Source organism: Primulina eburnea, chromosome 12 (genome assembly GCF_022965805.1).
Source record: "Primulina eburnea isolate SZY01 chromosome 12, ASM2296580v1, whole genome shotgun sequence".
NCBI lineage: Eukaryota > Viridiplantae > Streptophyta > Magnoliopsida > Lamiales > Gesneriaceae > Primulina > Primulina eburnea.
In genome coordinates, this window is record NC_133112.1 from 32,927,953 (window position 1) to 32,951,269 (window position 23,317).

Sequence of the window (23,317 nt, forward strand, 5' to 3'; positions counted from 1 at the left end):
TTATTTGGATAATCCATGGAAAAGTATTACTTTTTATGCTTAGAGTATTACTTTTTATTGTGAATATAGGTAGAGTTGACCCGTCTCACAGATTGTGATCCGTGAGACGGTCTCACATGAGACCTACTCTAATTTTTATTGTGAATATCGATAGAGTTGACATATCTCACGATTAAAAATTCGTGAAAGCTTTTCACAAAATATATACTCTAAAGATAAATACATATCCAATCAATTTATTCATAGTAAACCAACTTTCAAAAAGAGAAAATAAATTATAACATTATTGCCCTATAAATAACGATGCAAAAAGTCATGAAAATAAGCAAAACATAGGTGTTCTTCTTGCAGCAGCAGAAGGGTAGAAACTTTGCTTCAGAATTAGAAAATCACAAAAAGTATAATAAAGAATAATCAACATGTGTGGCACAGAGCAGGCACTTGTTATCAAAAGCTCGAATACTTCATCTGTTGCTGAAGAAAAAGATAATGACTCCGTGAAAAATCATTCCTTTGAAGAAATTATCAATCTTGATCAGTACGTGTTTCCGATAATGTGCTACCCTGCGCATTCTTGATGGGTTTTTGTCGATGCGTACGCGTGTCGATGTGCGTTCTTGTTTTCAACAAGATTTTGCAGCTGGCTTCGTAGAATGTGAATTTGTGCCTGTGCTGCTGTTCTTACTGTTTTACTGATATGGGATTCTTCTTTATTGCGTTTTTATAATGTTGAAGGGACGTTAATTTTTCTGGTGATTAAAATAAAACATTGTGTTAGATGAATGTTAATGGCCCTTTATATCTGTCTCACCTTTTGTGTTTCTTTACCCTTTTTGTCGTTCGTACAAATGAAGGTTCGATTTTTCTTTCTTTAATGATTGATAGAAGGGAAATGTTTGATGATTTGATGTTAATAGGTTTATGATCGTCTTTAATAGGTTTAAAACCAATATAATGGGTCCAAGATGTGGTCTCTCTTTACTGGATAATTGAGAATTACTTATGAACTGTTTTTTTGCTTCCTTTTCACGTGACAGCGGTGATCCTACAATGTATGAATCTTACTGGCAGAATGTTGGCAGCAAGTACGCAGTCACAATCGCTGCATGCCAATCTCTCAGTTATTTTGCCAACGCTAAGGACCTGTGCTGGTTTTTGGTGCCAAAACTTGAGGAAGAAATAAAGATGCTGCACAACGTGGTCGGCAACGCAGTAGTCCAAGATCATTACATTGTTGTGGGAACAGGTTCAAGTCAGTTAATTCAGGCGGCCTTGTATGCCCTTTGTGATTCTTTAAATGAGCCGAATCCTATCAGTGTTGTGTCGGCTTCTCCGTATTATTCGGTGAGATAATATTTCATCAAATCATTGCCTTGATTCTTGTTTTTCGATCTTAATTTATATGAGTGTGGATCAAGAAAAGTAGGATTCTGTTTCATTGTTTTGTGACAAACTATTTCATCCTTTTATGCTCATCAAGTCTTTTACTGGTTTCTTGCAGTCATACGCCGAGGTCATGGATTTTTTGCGTTCTAGGCTATTCAAATGGGGAGGTGATGCACGTAGCTTTGATGAAGACGGACCGTATATAGAGATGGTGACCTCTCCGAATAACCCTGACGGGGTTATACGTGAACCGGTGGTTAAAGGAGCAAAAGGGGTGCTCATTCATGACTTTGCATACTACTGGCCACAATATACAGCCATCACGTCTCCAGCAGATCATGACATCATGTTATTTACGGTTTCCAAATGCACTGGCCATGCAGGTTCACGAATTGGGTACGCCGCGATTGCTGTATATTGCTAATCGATTAGCCAAGAAAAAATTCGTCTGCAAACAATGTTCTTGGAGCTTATATATCATTTATCGATCTGATGTTGCTTGTTTACTTATATTCTATGTAGATGGGCACTTGTTAGAGACAAAAATGTAGCTAAAAAGATGGTGAAATTCGTCGAACTCAACACCATTGGAGTGTCAAAAGAAGCCCAACTCAGAGCAGCCAAGATCCTTGAAGTGGTTTCTGCTAGCTGCCAGAAAGTCAAGCCTCATGACTTGGAAGATTTCTTCGAATACAACCACAATCTCATGGCTGAAAGGTGGAAGAAACTGCGGGCTTCTGTCAAGATCAACAAACTCTTTTGTGTCCCAAAGTTTCCCCTACAATACTGCCATTTCACCGGAGACTTCACCGAAACATACCCTGGTAACATACTTTCCCAAAAAGCTGAATTACTAGAACACAAAACATGTACTGATCAATGTTTTCGGGTTATTCCACGTACAGCTTTTGCTTGGTTGAAATGCGAAGGGGGCATTGACTGTGAAAAACTGTTAAGAGGGCACAAGATTTTGACGAGAAGCGGGAGGAGATTCGGGAGTGATCAAGAGTATGTTAGAATAAGCATGCTGGCTAGGGACGAAGAGTTTGATCTATTTCTTCGGAGGTTGTCAACTATTCAAGGGATTGTCAGCGGAAATTCTGAGCTTTAAGCCTATATTTGTTCAATAGAGGGATTTCTTTTGACTTAGACAGGACTCGGGCTTAGGTGCAATTTTCGCAACAACATTACTACAAATTTATAGACCAGTTGGACCGTTTTTTGTTATGGTAGCAATCTAAAAATGTAAGGTTGAAATATCATCTATCTATCTACAGTAAAATACATCCGTTTTAGTTGAGAAAGCCTTTTAAATATATTGAAATGCATGTGGCAAAACATTTAATACCACCTAGAAATCATATCATTCTTTTTTGGCAACTGCCTCATGTATTGATTTTCATGGAATACCGTCTAAATTTGCGGAGGCGGAGCTAGAGTCAAGTCGATGGGCTGATCCTCCGGAGGAATGTACAAGTGATGACCCCGGACATTATGCATAGGCGATGGCGGGGGTGAGAGCAGCAGTCTATTAAAATTTAGATTAGGTAAATATCCATGGCGCTTGAACGGCGAAAATGACCGCTTTCCCTCTTGTCCTGATTTGGAGCATAAAAAATCAACATTATTGAACCATGTTGTATTGTCACGAGACACACCTTAATTAAATTTAAAGAAAGAAATTTCTGATTTAAATGTCGTAAGCGGACCGTGTTAAAATATAGCTTAGTTCTAGCTAATTCTATCATTCAATGAACCAGAATTGTCGATTTTGGGATCATAGTCCGGCCTTAGTATGCATGCAGGGAAAAATTATATGATTTTCACACTTCTACGAAGATATACCTGATGCTACACTAGTGCAGCCTCCATAAATGATATGAAACACAAGTAGAATCACCACAAGCCTCTTCATGTATTTGTTTTCCGTGGCTCGATGAAGATGGAAGTTGATATTTGACATAAATATATAACACCAGCCCACGGCCCGATGCTAAACAACTAATGCGACTTTATGTCTATCCAGCATTAATTTATTAGTGGAGAACAGATAGGAAAAACCATGCTAAGGTAAGTGGAACGACTTTAACTTGGTCTAAAATCAATCATTAGATTCAAGGAAGTAAAAAAGTGTGAAGGCAAGTGGACTGATTTAGTTTTCTTTGAAGGACCTCGGCTGAATTGTCATAATCAATTTTGGCCTTACGGTTACCCATTTTTATCAAACTAGTAAATATAGTGTTTTAGATTAACACTCTTCTAATGTACGTGTTTATATTTCGATGATCAAAGGAGAGTTTATCATACGTTATATATATTGTTTTTTTTTAAAAATTGAACATAATAACAATACAAATATATATAATAGAACTATGACAAAATGCTATTTGTTATAATTATGGTATCTTCCAGCTATAACAAGATTACAAGAAGTTGTCTTTAAAGGATGTCTGAATTGGAGAATTTGTGAATGCTTTATTTTCATTATAAACACATTTTTGGACAAGTCTGTCACATATGCCTTGCCTAATATGGTTTACTTGATTAGCATTGTTTGCAGGCTATGTGTTATTACAAGGATTTACCCAATGCACTCTAATGATATCGGCTGCGAGTTCGCACATAATAAAAAATAAGATTACCAGAAGTTGCACCATCTAATTGCTTTGATGATTAAACAATTGATTTGTTACTAATATCTCCTTTTTATACTATGATGATTTTTTGTGTTTATTTTCGAAACTATAGAAATAGTTTACACTATAAATTTCTTAATGATAACTTAAATATAAATTAAAGTGTACGTATATGTTAATGGCCTTCTAAAACAAAAGTAATTTAATAATAATTTTTCTAGCCATCTTGATTCAGGCTTGACTATCAAGTTTTTAGATAAAATAAAATGATTTATGTATGATCTATCAGTACAAATATGATTTTACTAAATTCGTATTAATTGTTTCTTGAATGGTTGTTTTTGGAATAACCGGTAAAACTCGTATTGAGTCCCTCCAAGTACAACAATTTTATCATTTGATGGTTTTCAAATTTAAGTTACTTTTTGTAAAATTCTGTTGATGGCTTCAACAGCTAAGTGTTTGGTCATTGGTGTTTTATCCTATATGTTGGATTAAGCGTACATAAGTGAGAGTATAGTACTGTGATTATTGACATCCTGGAAGTTCTTGTACGTCAAACTATTGACGTTGTGTCGTTTGATTATTTGGCTAGTTGAATCGTAGAAAGAATGACTCCAGTTCTTAATGAGTAATAATTTCTCAGCTGGGGACAGGACATGCGGTAGGGAAAAAGGTAATACTGATCTCTAAAGGATATGAGATAACATCAACACTTCTCCAAACTCATGGGTCTAACAGTCTGACTCATTAACATCTCAGTAGGTGTACTTTGTGCTACCACGAGTATAAGAAAATAAAGTTGTCCTTTGACTAACAGCTATAGTTTTTGACCGAGTGATAATCACTTGATCTTAACAATTGGTACCAGATGAAGTCATGGTTCTAAGTTTTCCAAGAAGCATATTTCTATACTTCTTGGGGGAGGATGTTGGGTTGATCGTGTATGAGTGAGAGTAGCACTAGAAATATTGACCTCTTGAGAAGTTGTCATACGTCAAACTGTTGATGTTACTTCATTTGATCTAAGTTGCTAGTTGGGCCATAAAAAGATTGAAGTCAGATCTTAACGATTAATATTACATCTGCCGAGGATAGGGCTGACAGTAGAGAAATGGTACGATTGATCTCTAATGGATATGAGACAATACCAGTAGATAGACATGCACCTCTCCAGATTCATAGGTCTAACAGCCCGATGCATTAGCACCCAAGTAGGTGCACTCTGTGCTGTCACGAATATAAGAAAATAAAGTTGTACATTGGTTAACAACTATAGCTTTTAGCCTAATAATAAGCGTTTAGTCCTAACATTATATAATTAATTGTGTTTTATGCAACAAACTAGCAAGCCCGTTTTGTTCAATAAATTTTTTTATGCATAAAGTCTTCTCAATGTATGTGTTATGTGAAATATATATACAATTTCATTGAAACAATTAAAAGTATTATAATTTGATTTTAATAAACTTCTTCTATATACAACATCTTTGAAAGTTGAAAAGATACAACAATTAACAAATAAGAAATAATCAAATGAAGTAAGTCTTTGACATGCTTAAGCAATATTAATATCAAGTAATATATTCCTCATTCCATCGGTTTTATGATATTTAATCGGCCATTAATCTTTATTTAGTTCTTCACAAAATTGTTTTTGTCTTTCTTCACGCATAATATTGAGGAAATTAAATATTATACAAATAAATTCTTATTTTCTAGCTTACTGAACACATATGAAAAAATTATATTATCCAAAAGATATAAATGAGTCGGTCTCTCTTTATCAGACTTCATAAGTGAAATAATGTAAGATATCTCTTTTGATACTCTGCATGTATAAATTATAAAGTTAGAAGATGCCAATGTTTTATCAATTTTAATACCAAAATGAAGTTAAATAAAATATGTTATAAACTCAAATTCTTTTCTTATATTGAATGGATTTTTGCAGATTCAATATCAGTAAATGGACGAACCTAGGGGTGCAAACGAACCGAATCGAGCCGAATAATAGTAAAAAAGGCTCGAATTCGGCTCGAAATAGGTATATTCGAGTTCGAGCTCGATTCGAAGTTCGATAATTTCAAATATTTGGGCTCGAGCTCGGCTCGAAATGAAGTTCGAGTTCGAGTTCGGCTCGAAATATTCGAATATATTCGTGAACTATTCGAATTATTGCTCGGATATTAAGGTTTGAAAGCTCGAAATGCTCGAAATGTATATATATATATATATATATATATATATATATATATATATATATATATATAATTATATTATATTAATAAAATATTAAGGCTCGCGAATAGTTCGCGAGCTATCGAACAAAATAATTTGGGCTCGAGTTCGGCTCGAAAAAAAGTTCGAATGTGTTCGAGTTCGGCTCAAATTCGATAAGTTCGAATATGAATTGAATATTTATCGAGCCGGCTCGAAAAACTCGCGAACATGTTCGGTTCGTTTGCAGCCCTAGACGAATCAGTTCTTAAGACCCATGTTTATTTGGGAAAGTTTAATTCTTCATTGCCGTCAAAAGATTCGAATTGACATTTTTTTCTACGACTTTTCCACATTTGGATAAAGCTCAAGATTCACGAAGAATATGAAAACAAAAGATACCTAGCATTCCTAGTCTTTTTTGTCGGCTGAAGTGAACAAAGTCGAACATTGTGCAAGTATTGTTAACATTGGAACTTCGAGTTTATAAGGAATTCATCGTCGACATTTTAGACTTCTTCTTCTAAATATGTGAAAAATCTTGCCTTGCAATCTTGAGTTCTCGAGCACACCTCGTTGAAAAATATCAAACTTCTCTCCAAGCATTTGCTAAACCCTTTAATGTCATCCGATCATTCAGGATCAAGTACTCGTGTTCATGTTGTATTCACTTTATTGTATCTATTGAGCTTTGTGAAAGAGTGTTTGTGGTTTACCGGTCTAAACCTCGTGTTCTTGTATAGACAGTTGAATGTTAATAAATTGTACCGAGAGTTTCAACTGTTAAAGGTTAATTGATCAAAGTATTTTAGTGAATTTTTTTTCTCACAAAGGAAGACGGTGAGAAGAAAATGATTTCTTTCAAACTTCCATAAAAATCATTATTTTTTATTTCAATTTGTTTATATTTATATTTGTTAAGGAACCCAACTCTGGTTAAATTTAAGTCATACGTGTTCTTTAGTTCACTGAATCCAGTTTTCCGCACTTTAAATACAATTTTTAGTGGTTTGCTGCATTAATCATCTGTTCAAGAATAAACATTATCTTTTAATCTTGGCTAAAGTCACTTGCTATCTGTTTTCAAGAAAAAATATTTTAAATGAGTTTTTGAATAAACTCGTTTCTGATCTTATAAACATATGTGCCAAGTAACAAGATATCGAGTTTTTTTTAAGACTTGTTTTTCTCCCTTGTTTCTAGCTAATTTAATAGCTTCATTTCCATCATAAATTATAACTCTTTTAAGAATGAACATATGATTTGATTGATTTATTTATTTAAAACTGAAGGTTTATTTATTTTTTAAAAAATTACCCTAAAAATATGATGGATGTTATGATTATAAAAATATTTTAGTATCAAATATTTTAATATCATGCAGCAACAGCTCTCACATGCACAATACGAATCCATACCAATAGGCCCAAGACAAACAAGGTACAATATGGAGACAAATATATAAAATCTGCGTGGAATTATTAATATTTATTACAAATAAGTAAGAATTAAGAGCAATATTATTAATTTATTATATTAATGTATTGCGATATCACATTTCAGTTATTTATTTGAATTAAATTATTATGGTTCAGTGTAATAATTGTATTTGTTGAGTAAAGCGATCGAATTATTGTGTTTGTGCTGCTATGTGGTTTAAAAGATTTGAGTGGAACTATCACCATCAGCTATAGCTTTTGGTACAGTGGTAAACACTTTATCTTAACGGTTGGTATAATAGTCAATGTCTCATGAGTTTGATTATCATTGATTGCAAGAAGTGTAATTATCAGTAGATATATATTGTTAATTTACAATAATTGTCTCTGTTGGAAACGATCGAACCATTGTATTTGGGTTGTTGTGCAGTCTAAAAGATTTAAGTTACATAATTACCATCAGTTACAACTTTAAGTAAGATGACAAGCATTCTGTCTACGATAGTGAATCATATACAATCTTAAAATTTTCTACCATTTAACGTAATTTAGGAATAAGGGTTAACAATTTTTTAACCTAATCTCACCTAGTCGAAAGTGGTAAACACTTTATCTTAACGGTTGGTATAATAATCAATGTCTCATGAGTTTGATTATCATTGATTGCAAGAAGTATAATTATCAGTAGATATATATTGTTAATTTACAATAATTGTCTCTGTTGGAAACGATCGAACCATTGTACTTGGGTTGTTGTGCGGTCTAAAAGATTTAAGTTACATAATTACCATCAGTTACAACTTTAAGTAAGATGACAAGCATTCGGTCTACGATAGTGAATCACATACAATTTTAAAATTTTCTACCATTTAACGTAATTTAGGAATAAGGGTTAACAATTTTTTAACCTAATCTCACCTAGTCGAAAGTGGTGGAATGCAATGTTTTGTTACACATTTTTAAATATGCAATACTTTATTAATTCCAAATCATTAAAATTGCAAAAATCAATTAAAAACCAGAATTAAATATTTAGAAAAACAACCTTATACTAACAGAATTTGGTGCGACTTTGTAACCCTAATATATTTTTACTCAAGTTATCCTATCAATAAATTCAAATATACCTACATAATCTCCTACAAATTAATATACTCTTTCTTTAAATTCAAATATTCATTCATCATCTCCTACAAATTACATATTTAATATATTTGCATAATTGTGATCCAGGTGTGGCTATGTGGCACCAGTTGATTTTTACGAAAATACATGTATCGATGTATTCAAATATTTGCAACCTTTTACAAATTAATATTCATTTTCTTTAAATTCAACAAATATTCATACATTATTTCTCCAAATTATATTTGATTTCATATACTTACATCATTGTGATCCAAATAATAAATCAATTATAGAAGCACTCAACATATGTATAAACACTAATGTGTATATATATTTATATATATTATATAATCGAAAAATTGCAACCCAACTCGTCTATTCTACGTTACAAATATTAGGGGTGTTCATCGGTCGGTTCGGTTTTCGATTTTTTATTTCAGTTTTTTCGGTTCTCGATTTTACAAATATATAATATGATATTCGAACCATTTTTCTTCAGTTCGTTCGTTTTCTATCGAAATAGTTCGGTTATTTCAGTTTTGATATAGTTATTAAAATTAATAAGATAAATATATTGTAAAAGAGTGAGTCTCATGTGAGACCGTCTCACGGGTCATAATCCGTGAGACGGGGCAACCCTACCCATATTCACAATAAAAAGTAATACTCTTAGCATAAAAAGTAATACTTTTGCATAGGTGACTCAAATAAGAGATCCGTCTCACAAATACGACCCGTGAGACCGTCTCACACAAGTTTTTGCCGTTGTAAAATATATTATGTTATCTTTTCAAATGATTTCATAGTAAAACATTTAAATATAAAGTCTAAAAAAATTACATAAATAACAATCAACTAAATATTATTTAAAATAATTCATCATTCATTGATATCATCTCAAAAAAATATAATAAAATAAAATTATTAATTTGACATATATAATCCGAAACCGAACCAAATAAATTTTCGGTTTATATACGAATTATAAAATTCAGTTTCCGATTCGATTTAGTGTTCGGTTTTATGCAAATTTTGAACACTCCTCATTTTTCAATCAACCAAAATGATTGTCCATTGCACCCGCTGATAGTGGGTTGCGGCCCGACGATTTAGAAATGTTTTGTATTTGCCTGTATTGCCAAAATTATTATGTATAAGATTAAATTTGAACGAGCAGCAGCATCCGCAAATAAGAACTGAGTTCGAATTGAAGTAGAGCCACTCTTCTTCTATCACAAACTCAAAGCAATTCCCCAAAATTCCAAAAAAATCCATCCAATCCTCTTCAGTGGTTGTGGTTCTGCCCCAGAATATATGTCTTCTCATGTTGCCACATAAACATGACTATCCACTTTACAAATATACATACCCAAAAATATAAAACATCATTTTTATTTTAGTGGGTTTTTATGTGACAGAGTCCACCCAGGAGAGCTTCAGAGGTAGCTACTTTAACTGTGGACATGTTCGTGAGAAAACTAAATGCATCAAGAAGATGTTTAGTAGTGCTCAATCATGTCAATTTTGGTGCTTTTTTTGTTCAGGGGGGAAATCAGTCTCGAGAGAGACGAAAAAGATCGTTTTTTTCCCCTTATTTTCTTGATCGGTTGTGTGTTTTTTGTGGGTGCCGACCCAGAAACCCGGGAGTGTGTCTCGACGGAATCGAGGCGTAACTTAATTGTTTTAGAAGATTCATGCATTAAATTCATTCTTTTGATGTTGGTGTGGTAGAATCCACCGTCCCATTTGGTATGCCCCCGTTTAAATGTGATTCAATTGGAGCTCAACTTGAAGAAAAAGATGTATTCGATGTCATCTTTTACATGGAGAATGATTTGCGTGGTGTTTGTGTTTCTTTTTTCCTTTGTGATCAATTTTCCCGTATATCTTACTTGGTCTGGAATTCTTGGATGGCACTTGATTAAATTGCACTGAATTAATCTTTCGTTTAAGAAAGCTCGTTCCTTTTGAAATTTCTTGATTCTTTAGCAATCTGTTGACTTTTTATATGCATTTGTTTGAAAATCTTTCTCGTAAATGGGATACCATGAAAGAGTGTGCATCTCTGTTTATGGGTGAAGCAAAAGATCCTATTGGTAATGCGAGTTTGGGCCATTCTCATCATTTGTCTTGCATGTTCACACTTATTCCCAAAACCAGATAAATGAACACAAATTTCAGGTGCATAGCAATTAGGCCTCCACATCTGGTAATTTGCCCGGTTGTGAGAAAGCTCGTACTGCATCATGTCGTCCAAGTCAATGGATTACGAGAATTTGAATGAAAATGTCAAGAAATGTCAGTATGCTGTCCGAGGAGAGCTGTATCTTCGTGCTTCTGAGCTTCAGAAGGAAGGGAAGAAGGTAAATTTTACTTGTTATAACTCAGGACTTACAGTACCATTTTGTTACAAACTGCCTTTTTTATCCTCTTGAAAATAGTTTCAAATATAATGAACGTTAGTGGCTGAATATAAATGATAGTATTCTGCAGAAAATAAACTAAAAGAATTATCTACTGGTGCTTTTTCCCGGTCTCATAATCTTGTTATTCTTAATGCAGATCATATTCACCAATGTTGGCAATCCTCATGCTCTTGGGCAGAAACCTCTGACCTTTCCTCGGCAGGTTTGAGAGAGAGTGTGTGTGTGTATCTTTCGTTTTTGCCACTGGGGGTTTGTTAATTGAAAAGAAAGAACGACGCAGGTGGTTGCACTCTGCCAAGCTCCATTCCTACTCGATGATCCAAATGTGGGGCTCTTATTTCCCGCTGATGCTATTGCTAGAGCCAAGCATTATCTTTCAATGACTTCAGGGGGTCTAGGTAAGATTTGGAAATTTTCAATTTTTGTTCTGTTATATAAAAAGTAATTTGAATCCACATGTCTTGTCAAGATTGACTTTTCAAAAAAGGAAATGCATCAAGAATACCTGAATTCATTATTATCCATGACATTATTTAGTGGGTCATTGTAACGTGGAACATGGTTTAAGTTAAGACCAATCAAATATTTTTAATTGATCTCAGGTGCTTACAGCGATTCACGTGGACTTCCTGGAGTAAGGAAAGAAGTCGCAGAGTTCATTGAGAGACGTGATGGATATCAAAGGTTGTAAACTTGTAATACTTGAACAATGCTTTAGTTAAGGCTTTTTTATACTGGATTTATTGAATTCAAAATGATTATTTAAATTGTTGCATTAATGCAGTGATCCGGAACTCATATTTCTGACAGACGGTGCCAGCAAAGGAGTTATGCAGATTTTAAATGCCATTATTCGTGGCCCTGTTGATGGGGTAATTTTCCTTGGATCTTCTTGTGCCCATGCGTATTTTATGCTAGATTGCTAAAAATTTTGTTTCATAGATTTTGGTCCCTGTCCCACAATATCCTCTTTACTCGGCCACAATATCTTTACTGGGTGGTTCTCTGGTTCCATATTATCTTGAAGAGTCTGCAAATTGGGGTCTTGACATTGTGAACCTTAATCAGTCCATTGCAAAAGCTCGGTCTCAAGGAATTACTGTAAGCATTATCATTGACGTAAAATAATCTGATGTATTTTACTATTTTGCATCTTCTAACTTTTTGGTTGTGGTAAGGTAAGAGCCATGGTGATCATAAACCCCGGAAACCCGACTGGACAGTGTCTGAGTGCAGCAAATCTCAGAGAAGTGTTGAAATTCTGTTACCAAAACAATTTGGTATTGATTGGTGATGAAGTTTATCAACAAAATGTGTACCAAGATGAGCGCCCTTTCATAAGTGCAAGAAAGGTATTTATAATCTGATAAACTGATGTTAAATGCTATCGCATAATTTTCTTATATCTTTTATGCTCTGATGGCTTCTCGTCATACAATACTCGAAAGGTTCTGATGGATATGGGACCACCAATGAGCAAAGAGATTGAACTTGTTTCTTTTCACACTGTCTCGAAAGGTTATTTTGGAGAATGCGGGCAACGTGGTGGATACTTCGAGATGACCAATATATCTCCAAAGGTTTAAATCAAAATATTAGATATTTCTTAACATTTCAAAGTTTTATGGCCTTAATCTAGCAATATGTCTGTTGATATTAGTTTATATACATACAGTTTTTTAGTTCCTTTCTCATGCTTGTGCCTTTGGTTGTTTCAGACAGTAGAGGAGATATACAAGGTTTCCTCCATATCTCTTAGTCCTACTGTCCCTGGACAAATATTTGTAAGTCAAATGATGTCGTATTTGTTTGTTAGTTACACTTTCGTTGTGATTGGTCGATAGATTTGAAACGATGATTTTGAAATTCCTTGACTTATTTGGATTGATAAATTTAAGTGAATTTCAAGTCCAGTAGTACACTATATATAAAGTTAAGATGAAATTCATTTGACATCCATTCATCGAATCAAGATACTTTTCTCCAAATCAAATTCATCAATCTAAGCGCACATTATGAACTTATATTAGGTTATGCATCTGTTAAGGTCATTTCTCTGGCTTACATTTTCAAAAAACGGAGATAAAATCTTGTTTGTTATATTATTCAATATGCAGATGGGACTTATGGTGAATCCTCTTAAACCTGGGGATATCTCGTACGAAAAATTTATCAGGGAGAGGTATGCTTCTTGTATCCATAATCTTATATGCAAATGTGGGACTTCTCATGATTGTTTTTTGGTCTCTATTCAGCAAAGGTATCCTCGAGTCATTGAGGAAGAGGGCTCGGATAATGACAGATGGATTCAATAGCTGTAGAAATGTTGTTTGCAATTTTACAGAAGGTACAGTACACTTAAGAGATGATGAAATCAATCAATCACCTATAGTTTTCCTTTCTCTTGACTGAAGAAAATTTATTGATTCGAGTCAAAATGTAAACCCAGGTGCCATGTATTCTTTCCCACAAATACGCTTACCCCCGAAAGCGATCGAGGTTGCTAAAAAGGCTGGTAAAGTACCTGATGTTTTCTACTGTCTCAAACTTCTTGAAGCCACAGGCATTTCCACGGTCCCTGGTTCAGGTTTTGGGCAAAAGGAAGGGTGAGTTTATCCACACTTCACCAATATTTGAGTCCTTGTAGTCTAGTTTATGATAATTGCATTTGAAACGAAGCTTAATTGAGCAATCTGTAATCAGGGTTTTTCATTTGAGAACCACCATCTTACCGGCTGAGGAAGATATGCCTGAAATTATGGCGAGTTTCAAGAAATTCAACGACGAATTCATGGAGCAGTATGAAGACTACAGAGGCTATTCCAGAATGTAAAAGGGTTGTAACGTCTTGCATATTGCCTTCCCGTAGTGAATTTCACGCTACCTGTTCAAAAGTTTATCATATACTATTGTGTTTTTTCTCATCTTGCTCAAAAAGACATGAATCTTACGGTTACCTTATGCTTCATAGATTGTAAACTAACTCAGCTCTGTCGAATATTATAATTCGGACGTCACGAGTTCGAGACTCAATTGTTACACTCTCGTATCCATCAATTAAAATAGGATTAAAAGAACTTATGATATCATTAACTTGACAATTAATTCTTAAGAATTTCGTAGCTTGAAGGAAACAACAGGCGAAACGGCCCAATCCGTCCCCGCCTTACTCGGCCAGGACTATATATATATCTATATCTATATCTATATCCTTATAAATATAGCAGTTTTAATTGTGTTTTTACCTTACTGTCCTTTTCTTCTTCCAACTTTTTAGGTATTGTTATTCAATCATTGCCCTTTTAGTATTCGTGTTTTTACCTCATTGCCCTTTCTCTCTAAGTATTAGTTATTAATATTCCAACACTTAAATATTCCAATATTTTAAGTAATTTATTAATCGTGTTTTAACAATGTATTATTATTATTTTTTAATATTAGTTATTAATATTTCAACACTTTAATGTTCCAATATTTTAAGTATGTACGTATTATTATTTATTAATTGTGTTTTAATGATGTATTATTATTATTTTATTAATATTAGTTATTAATATTCCAACACTTTAATATTCCAATATTTTAAGTATTTAAGTATTATTATTTATTAATTGTGTTTTAATAATAATAGTAATTATTACTTAATTATCCGACTTGTTGGCTTCCCTTCACTCCAAGAGCTTTCTTTTTTCGCTACAGTTTCAGTATTATTAATTAATATTATTAATACTCATATTAATTATTAATCAATAAATAATGTTTATGTGATAATGGGTAATTAATATCTGTGTGTAAGTTCTGACTCCTTATTGTTGTTATGTTGGTTTGTACGTCTATTTGCCTCCAGCACCTCATACACAAATTCGTTTTTGTTCCTTGGCTGCATATGGCTTCTACTTCTCTGCCGTCACTCCACCCTATTTCACGCTTGTCTTTTGTTGCCAGTCATGGCTCGTGGTCGAAAGCATAGACCGACGTCTACTTTCGTCTCCAGGTGTTGCTCTTGTTTACTTTGTTTCATTCATTTTTATGGCTTCCCGTTCTTTTCCATTTTTAAAAGCAGCAGTTGGTGTGTTACTTTCTCCCATTCTCTTGCTCGCATCTTCCTTGGTGTTGTACTGGTTTTTATTCTTTAGCTCTTCCTTACCCATTCCCTCGTGTTTTGGCATAAATATAGCAGTTTTAATTGTGTTTTTACCTTATTGTCCTTTTCTTCTTCCAACTTTTTAGGTATTGTTATTCAATCATTGCCCTTTTAGTATTCGTGTTTTTACCTCATTGCCCTTTCTCTCTAAGTATTAGTTATTAATATTCCAACACTTAAATATTCCAATATTTTAAGTAATTTATTAATTGTGTTTTAACAATGTATTATTATTTTTTATTAATATTAGTTATTAATATTTCAACACTTTAATGTTCCAATATTTTAAGTATGTACGTATTATTATTTATTAATTGTGTTTTAATGATGTATTATTATTATTTTATTAATATTAGTTATTAATATTCCAACACTTTAATATTCCAATATTTTAAGTATTTAAGTATTATTATTTATTAATTGTGTTTTAATAATAATAGTAATTATTACTTAATTATCCGACTTGTTGGCTTCCCTTCACTCCAAGAGCTTTCTTTTTTCGCTACAGTTTCAGTATTATTAATTAATATTATTAATACTCATATTAATTATTAATCAATAAATAATGTTTATGTGATAATGGGTAATTAATATCTGTGTGTAAGTTCTGACTCCTTATTGTTGTTATGTTGGTTGTACGTCTATTTGCCTCCAGCACCTCATACACAAATTCGTTTTTGTTCCTTGGCTGCATGTGGCTTCTACTTCTCTGCCGTCACTCCACCCTATTTCACGCTTGTCTTTTGTTGCCAGTCATGGCTCGTGGTCGAAAGCATAGACCGACGTCTACTTTCGTCTCCAGGTGTTGCTCTTGTTTACTTTGTTTCATTCATTTTTATGGCTTCCCGTTCTTTTCCATTTTTAAAAGCAGCAGTTGGTGTGTTACTTTCTCCCATTCTCTTGCTCGCATCTTCCTTGGTGTTGTACTGGTTTTTATTCTTTAGCTCTTCCTTACCCATTCCCTCGTGTTTTGGCAGTGAAATGTTGGACAATTCGTCGAGTTGCGAGAACACACTTTCTACTACGACTGGTTAGCTTCTGTAATTATAGTTCTTAAAATCCGAAATGGATTCATGGGTTTCACAAATGCTTTCATCTCTGTTATCTTCAAATCACAGGTTGTTCAATGGGTAGTTCGTCTATTGGTCGAGGATGCTTAATCCATTGTATGTTTTGTTTTCATATTCTTGGTATTGGTTGATTTCCTTGTTTTTTCATATGAATGTTGTTTTTCTGGAATCCCTCCTTGTATATTTTATCACTTTTTTGTTTTCCTCAAGTTATCGAGCAGGACATCGATCACTTGCAGAATTTCCCCGTGGTTCCAAAATGTCGCTATTGTGGAGCATGGAGGTTTCCACATGAATCCCCTACGTTTTGTTGTGGTTCTGGCAAAATTCAGCTCACTTCCCCTATTATCCCATCGCGTCTTCGTGATTTATTTACTGATGTATCGTGTCCTTTAGCTATTTCGTTTCGCCGAAAAATTCGGTTGTATAATAGTTTGTTTTCTTTCACATCATTCGTAGTTCGCCTTGATAAAGATCTTGCGTCTCTTAATCGTGGAGTGTATACATTTCGTGTGTCGGGACAAGTGTTTCATTCTTTGCCACCTCTTGTGCCCAGCGATGATGGTCCTAAATATTTCCAACTTTATTTTTGGGACAGTGACAATGAGCTGCGTAATAGAATATCTGTTGTTGGTGAAGAAGCCGTCAATGAATCTACCATGGCTTTGTTGATGGATATATTAAAAGTGAATCCCTATGCTCAGCTCCTAAAGAGGATTAAGCAATATCCTTCTGTAAAGAATCTGAGGTTGCACATTAGCAAAGATGTTTCTATCGATCATAAGCGTTATAATAGCCCATCCGCCGATCAGGTTGCTGCTATATGGGTGCAGGGTAATGACAATGCTAATATTCCTTATGACCGAGATATTGTTGTTCACGCATATGATGGACATATGCATATGATAAAACCTTACTTTGGCTGCTATGATCCACTACAATATCCGTTGTTTTTCCCCTATGGTGATGTTGGTTGGCAACAACACATTCTGAAATCTGGAATTGATCATAGTCCTGCTTCTTTTGGCAATAATTAACTTGGCATCTACTTCTGGATTTCCTTCCCTTCCTCAGTATGTTGGCGGTGAAAGCCGAGGTGAGTTTATGAGAAATTTAATATAAGGTAGAAAATATTTAAAATTACGTCATTATATGGTATAGTTGATAATTATTAAAAATCAAATTGTCAATTGTGCTTTTTAAACAACTGAAATTGAATAATTACTTGAACAAATTACATCTGCATATTAACGTGTAAATTAATTTACTTATGTCATAATGTGAATATGCATATTTTATTCTAATAAAATACTTCAGCATATCAATTTGTTTCCCAATATTTGTTCTTTGAACAATGGAGTTACCCTTAAATTTTTAGGTATATAGAATGCAACTAAAATTTCAATTTTTTTAAATATGACGAAAATTTAAAATTACATAGACAAACCAATCCTTTAATATATTTAAAAAAACGAGAAGAAATTATTTGGCCATTAGTTAGACAATTAAGTAGGTGTATTGCGAAACAATTATATTATTAAAATAAATATAATATGACAAACTAATAGAGATATTAGCAAAATAGAAAGACCAGCATGGAGTATTTCAATCATTTTCAAGATTGAAATATATGTGAAGTAATCTAGGATGCAAAATAGGTGGCCCTGTATTTTTATATAATTTTCAAGATTAAAATATATTATCATGACATAAAAGACAATTATAGGTCACCTATTTCGGCCAACAATTTTTTACAGTATAAATTTAGCCCAAAGGAAATATAAATGAGTTGCCCAACACCGAGGTAAAAAACTGAGCTCGTCCTTGATAAATTAAGTTTTTTACATATTTGCTTATACTAATTGAATATGTTGTTCAATCATTGATATCTTCTCTCTTTTTCCAAACATACTTTCATTTGCTCTTTTAATATGGATTCTTTTGATTGTAGCGATTATTCGTGGCAAAAATGATAGAATGGTGTCATGCAGGGAGCATTATTGCTATCGGTTACAAATCAGAGATAATGATTCATCTATTCTGTTATATGGTGGTAGACTGTTGCAACAATATATTGTTGATATGTACATTAAATTGGAGACAACTCGCCTCGATTACTACAGACGAAATCAAACAGAAATCAGATCAGAGATGTATCAAGGGATAGTCGACAGCGTTGTTGGTGGAGAGACCCGCGGTAGCGAGATTGGTCACCGTATTGTTCTCCCTACGTCGTTTATTGGAGGCCCAAGAGATATGCGCAAAAGATATCTTGATGTTATTGCCTTGGTCAAAGCGTTTGGGAAACCAGACTTGTTTCTTACGATTACTTGCAATCCCGAATGGAAAGAAATTAAAGAAAATCTATTTGATGGTCAATTTGCACATGATCGGCCGGATCTTGTTTTGCGAGTTTTTCGTTCGAAGTTGATTGATCTAAAAGACCAAGTCCTCAAAAAATGTATATTCGGCCGCGTTGCTGCATATGTTTATGTTATTGAATTCCAGAAACGAGGTCTGCCACATTGCCACATGCTTCTTATCTTATCCACCGATTCCAAGATTAGTTCGCCTGAAATGTTTGATTCGTATGTTGTTGCTGAGATTCCGGATGAGAATCGTTTCCCAAAGCTCTTTCATTTGGTGACGAGGCATATGATGCATGGCCCGTGTGGCTTGCTGGACAAAAAATGTCCTTGTATGATAAATGGAAAATGCAAAAGCCATTATCCTCGTCCTTTTTCAAATCAATCATTGCAAGGGAGAGATGGGTATCCGATATACCGAAGAAGAAATGATGGAAGAATTGTTGAAGTCCGCCGTCGCACATTGAATTCACAATGGGTTGTTCCATATAATCCATTTTTGTTGTATAGATATGACTGTCATATAAACGTTGTCTGACTTCAATTCTACGCTGTCTAACATGTCAAGAACAACATATATGACGTGTATTCAATTCTAACAACATCATAATTTCAAAACATGTCAAAACGTAGTAAAACTTACGTCCCGTAGTAGCCTGCGCTGATAGGAACACAGTTCCGAAGTCGGATTTAAAATCTAACGGCCGGATTTCTCACGAATCGAATTCTAAAATCAAAGAACAAAAGTTTCCTCTGAATTTCGTTTTTCCTTCCAAAGATTTACGTTTGGATATATATATATATATATATATATATATATATATATAGATATATATACACACACACACAAGCACATGCAAATGGACGAGTGGCTCAATGTGCACACTGCACGTCTCGCGCATATGCGCGACCACCTTTCGCGCATATGCGAGAGATATTCTGTCTCGGCGCGTAGCTGCACGGGGACTCGCGCATATGCGCGCCTTACTCGGCGCATGTGCGCCAACTTCTCTGGACCTCTCGCGCATGTGCGCGCATATAGTCGCGCATGTGCGCCGATGCTACTGTTTTGCACCATGGGTTCTGCCCTACTCGCGCATATGCGCGCTTACTCTCCGCGCATATGCGCGAGACCTTCGGCTCTCGCACCAGCAACTTCACATATAAACTTTTAATTTGTGTCTCGATTAGCCCTTTCATAATCGTCCCGATTAAAAATTACTAATCGTAATTTAACACGATATAAAATCTTGGGCATTACAACCTTGCTTTCAATGAGGGACAAATGATGAAGCATATGGAATCGAAGAACCCAATTATCATTTTTACCAACCTGAGGATGCAAGAATACAACAGTAAAATTCATTATGTTCATTGTTTATTTGTTTGTTATGAACAAAACCCATCAATTTTCCGATCTAATATCAAACAGAAGTATATCAGTTGAAATCAATGCAAACTACATCTGTTTTTTTCAACCCTCCATGCACCCAGACAGATGCTGCAAACTCATGGTAAATTACGACTTCTCTATATCAACTATCATGGATCTGATAACTCATCAAAAAAAATAAATTTCTTCTCATTTTAACAGTTTCAAATTTGGTGTTTAGATCTCCGCATTAACATTAATATATGTGTCAAAAGATATTAATCATCATTTTTGTCTATCACCAATAATTATGAATTTAATTTCCTCGTATATTCAGACTACTCACTCTCTTTTTCCTAAAAAAATCTATTACTTGTTTTCAAAAAAATATTAATAACAGGTTGGACGCAGAAGAGAGGCGCGAAAAACTAATTACTATTTGGATGAAGAAAATGTTTGTTGACTCTAAGTGTGTAACAATTGACGAAGTGATTAAAAAGGAGGCTACTTTAATGGAGGTTTGAATATTTATTTTTACACATGTCTTATTGAATTTAGTCTGCTTTTTCCAGTTGTAGAGAACTCATATTTATTAATCGGTGTTGATGATCATCCTTAAATAAAACAAAAAACATTACAAATTCAAATTATCATTAATGATTGAACTTTTTTTCAAATATAGAATGCATATTACTATTTACAAGGAACTATCAAGGAGATTGAGAATGGTTCTTTACCATACTACGAAGCTTGTGATCATTGTCTCAAAGCGGGTACAAAAATGTCAAATGGCCTTGCTTATCTAAATTGCTTAAAATTACAAGTCCAGATAGTTCCCAGGTAATACTATGTATTCAAATTTTTACATCTGCCATATATTTATATATCTAACATTGATATTGAACACTACAAATTCAATCTTCTAGGTATAGATTATCATTTTTGTTGGATGATGGAACAAATATTGCTAGGATTACAATCTTTGAAGAAGTTGTTGAGGCATTAATTGGATATCCTGTTGAAGACTACATAAAGATTCATAATCAAGTAAAAACAAAATATTACAATTTATTTCATATAGGTAATAATTCTTATCATTACATAAATCTAAACTTTTTTGTTTCTTATTGCCTTCAGCTTGTCCCTGATACCACAATTACAAATCATGTTGATGCATTGCTGAATGAAAACTACAAAGTTTTGTTTAAGTTAAATCACTTCATCGACAAACGTGGACCCATATGTTCTATAGAAGCTGAAGGTGTTGACAAAATCGATGACAATTTGAACAGAGAAAGGAAGATCAGAAAACAGAAATTGACGAAGAAAAGTAAGCCAGGATCTCAGTCTATCATCATAGAAGACAAGAAGGGAACAAATGCATCATCAATAAAACTCGCCAAAAACACCAAACGAAAAGAGAAGCAAATAGAGATCAACGACGATGAAACATTGAGAGATTATACAAAAAAGATAAGATCGCAAGCTACGTCCAATTCAAAGGATTTGCTAGGAAAATTTAAAATCAGATAAGAAAAATAGGGAAAATAACTTTTGGAGCATTACATATGTATGAGCCTCTTTCAACTTTTGTTGCTTAAAAAAACATAATTGCTCATAATCCAACGTTCCAAACATATTACATGAAATTTCATTATCATTAAGAAAAAAGTTAATATTACTCAAACTCAGAAAATACACATATTCATGTATACTCCTTTCAAATAAATCATCGACAATTACGTTTCACGTGCAACGCACGTGCTCCATCCTAGTATATATATATATATATATATATATATATATATATATATATATATATATATATATATATATATATATACACACTACAAAACTCAATTCTGATAATTTTTTTTATGTCACGTTGTCACTCAAACTTCAACTTCGAACCAATAAAAAAATCAACTTTTTCCAACCCTTTTGCTCTCAAGATATCTCATGCAAGATTCTCCCTATTCCGATTTCTGCATATATTTTCAAAACTCTCCGAAAATCTAAGATGGGTATTTCGGAAAAGATCAATCAACCCGAGGAAGATACTGCGGAGCCTGAAAGACGTGGGATTAATGCTGTGATATCTCTGTGCAGTCCAGTCATGAAGCCGATGACAATGGCGGAAACAGCGTCGGAGAAAAAAGATGAAGATCATGGAGAAGAAGGAGATGGTTCCAAGACTCCAACTTCTCCAAGTTCGAAAATCCTGAGAATACTGCGATGCCCGCCTGCCCCGAGGAAACGAAAACCACCTTCTCCAAATCTCTATCGACATGGGAAAGACCAAAGATTTTCCAAACGCCTGTTTCAGAAGAATTATGGCTAACTCTCTGCTTTATACGTATTTATCTTCTTATACATCTATATTATACGTACAGTTTAATCTTATGATGATTATATTAATTACTCTTAAATCTTAAATCAAATCTCGTCTCAAATTTGAGATCTCCACGAGCACAAGTCGCCAGAACTTTTCTAGGCATGTCAAATTCTTTTTTCTAAATTATGTCCACGTAATCAATTAAGATAAAGACAATTTCTCTATATTTTAGGTCACTAGATAAATACACGTGTGTTGCACGTTGAGAAATAGATATATTTTGTATATGACTATTTTATTTAAATCTGTTTAAATTTTATTTTTGAAATTAGAATAACTTTTAATAGATAAATAATTAATTATTTGGTTACAAGTGAAATCATAACATTTTCTAGTCTTTGATTTGAAGACCTCTTGAAATTTTTTTGTGTATGTCGGTTTTTATCTTTTCATCTCTTTTTTTGTACTCAGCAATTGGCTCTTCATCTCGAATCTATATTTCATCTTCGTCTTCATGGATCTTCATGTTTTTGTTGATGTTTATTTCATTTGATTTTTCTACCTTTGGTGGTACACTGCTTTGTTTAGTTGGCTTGATAATCTTCCGAGATCTTCATTTCTTGATATTGACATTTGTTGTTGGATAATTTTCATGTACCTCAATAGCTTCTGCCACAATTTTTAACACTTCATCACGTGTTTCCACTGAATTATCCAACTTGAACAAGAATGTGTGGAGCTTGGAGCTTGGTTGCTTTAGCGAATCTTTATATGAGTTATTTAGTAAATTCTGCA

The 23,317-nt window shown here is 33.8% G+C and overlaps 2 protein-coding genes and 2 long non-coding RNA genes across 5 annotated transcripts; 3 read left to right on the plus strand and 1 right to left on the minus strand.

Annotated features, from left to right (window-relative positions):
• Window positions 1–296: 296 nt before the first annotated feature.
• LOC140808351 (L-tryptophan--pyruvate aminotransferase 1-like) lies at window positions 297–2,683 on the plus strand. Of its 2 annotated transcripts, XM_073165455.1 has the most exons (5): window positions 297–538; window positions 1,038–1,344; window positions 1,502–1,782; window positions 1,909–2,210; window positions 2,292–2,683. In XM_073165455.1, exons 1-5 carry the CDS (start codon window positions 420–422, stop codon window positions 2,495–2,497), a joined length of 1,215 nt encoding a protein of 404 aa, XP_073021556.1. In that variant the 5' UTR covers window positions 297–419; the 3' UTR covers window positions 2,498–2,683. The 2 variants fall into 2 exon arrangements, with proteins under 2 accessions (XP_073021556.1, XP_073021555.1); XM_073165454.1 differs by having other exon boundaries at window positions 1,909–2,683.
• A 140-nt stretch (window positions 2,684–2,823) lies between these two features.
• On the minus strand, window positions 2,824–3,465 carry LOC140808352 (uncharacterized). The gene is made up of 2 exons (XR_012112866.1): window positions 3,232–3,465; window positions 2,824–2,984 (listed from the first exon to the last, which is right to left on the minus strand). It is a non-coding gene; the product is annotated as an uncharacterized lncRNA (long non-coding RNA).
• Window positions 3,466–10,031: 6,566 nt separating this feature from the next.
• LOC140807211 (glutamate--glyoxylate aminotransferase 2) lies at window positions 10,032–14,218 on the plus strand. Its single transcript, XM_073163960.1, has 14 exons — window positions 10,032–10,251; window positions 10,991–11,172; window positions 11,372–11,437; window positions 11,516–11,633; window positions 11,838–11,919; window positions 12,020–12,107; window positions 12,178–12,336; window positions 12,414–12,587; window positions 12,684–12,815; window positions 12,954–13,019; window positions 13,353–13,417; window positions 13,491–13,582; window positions 13,685–13,841; window positions 13,939–14,218. The coding sequence occupies exons 2-14, from the start codon at window positions 11,056–11,058 to the stop codon at window positions 14,066–14,068; spliced, it is 1,446 nt and encodes a 481-aa protein (XP_073020061.1). The 5' UTR covers window positions 10,032–10,251; window positions 10,991–11,055; the 3' UTR covers window positions 14,069–14,218.
• A 2,297-nt stretch (window positions 14,219–16,515) lies between these two features.
• On the plus strand, window positions 16,516–21,640 carry LOC140807800 (uncharacterized). Its single transcript, XR_012112760.1, has 3 exons — window positions 16,516–17,545; window positions 21,114–21,234; window positions 21,325–21,640. It is a non-coding gene; the product is annotated as an uncharacterized lncRNA (long non-coding RNA).
• The last annotated feature ends 1,677 nt before the right edge of the window (window positions 21,641–23,317 follow it).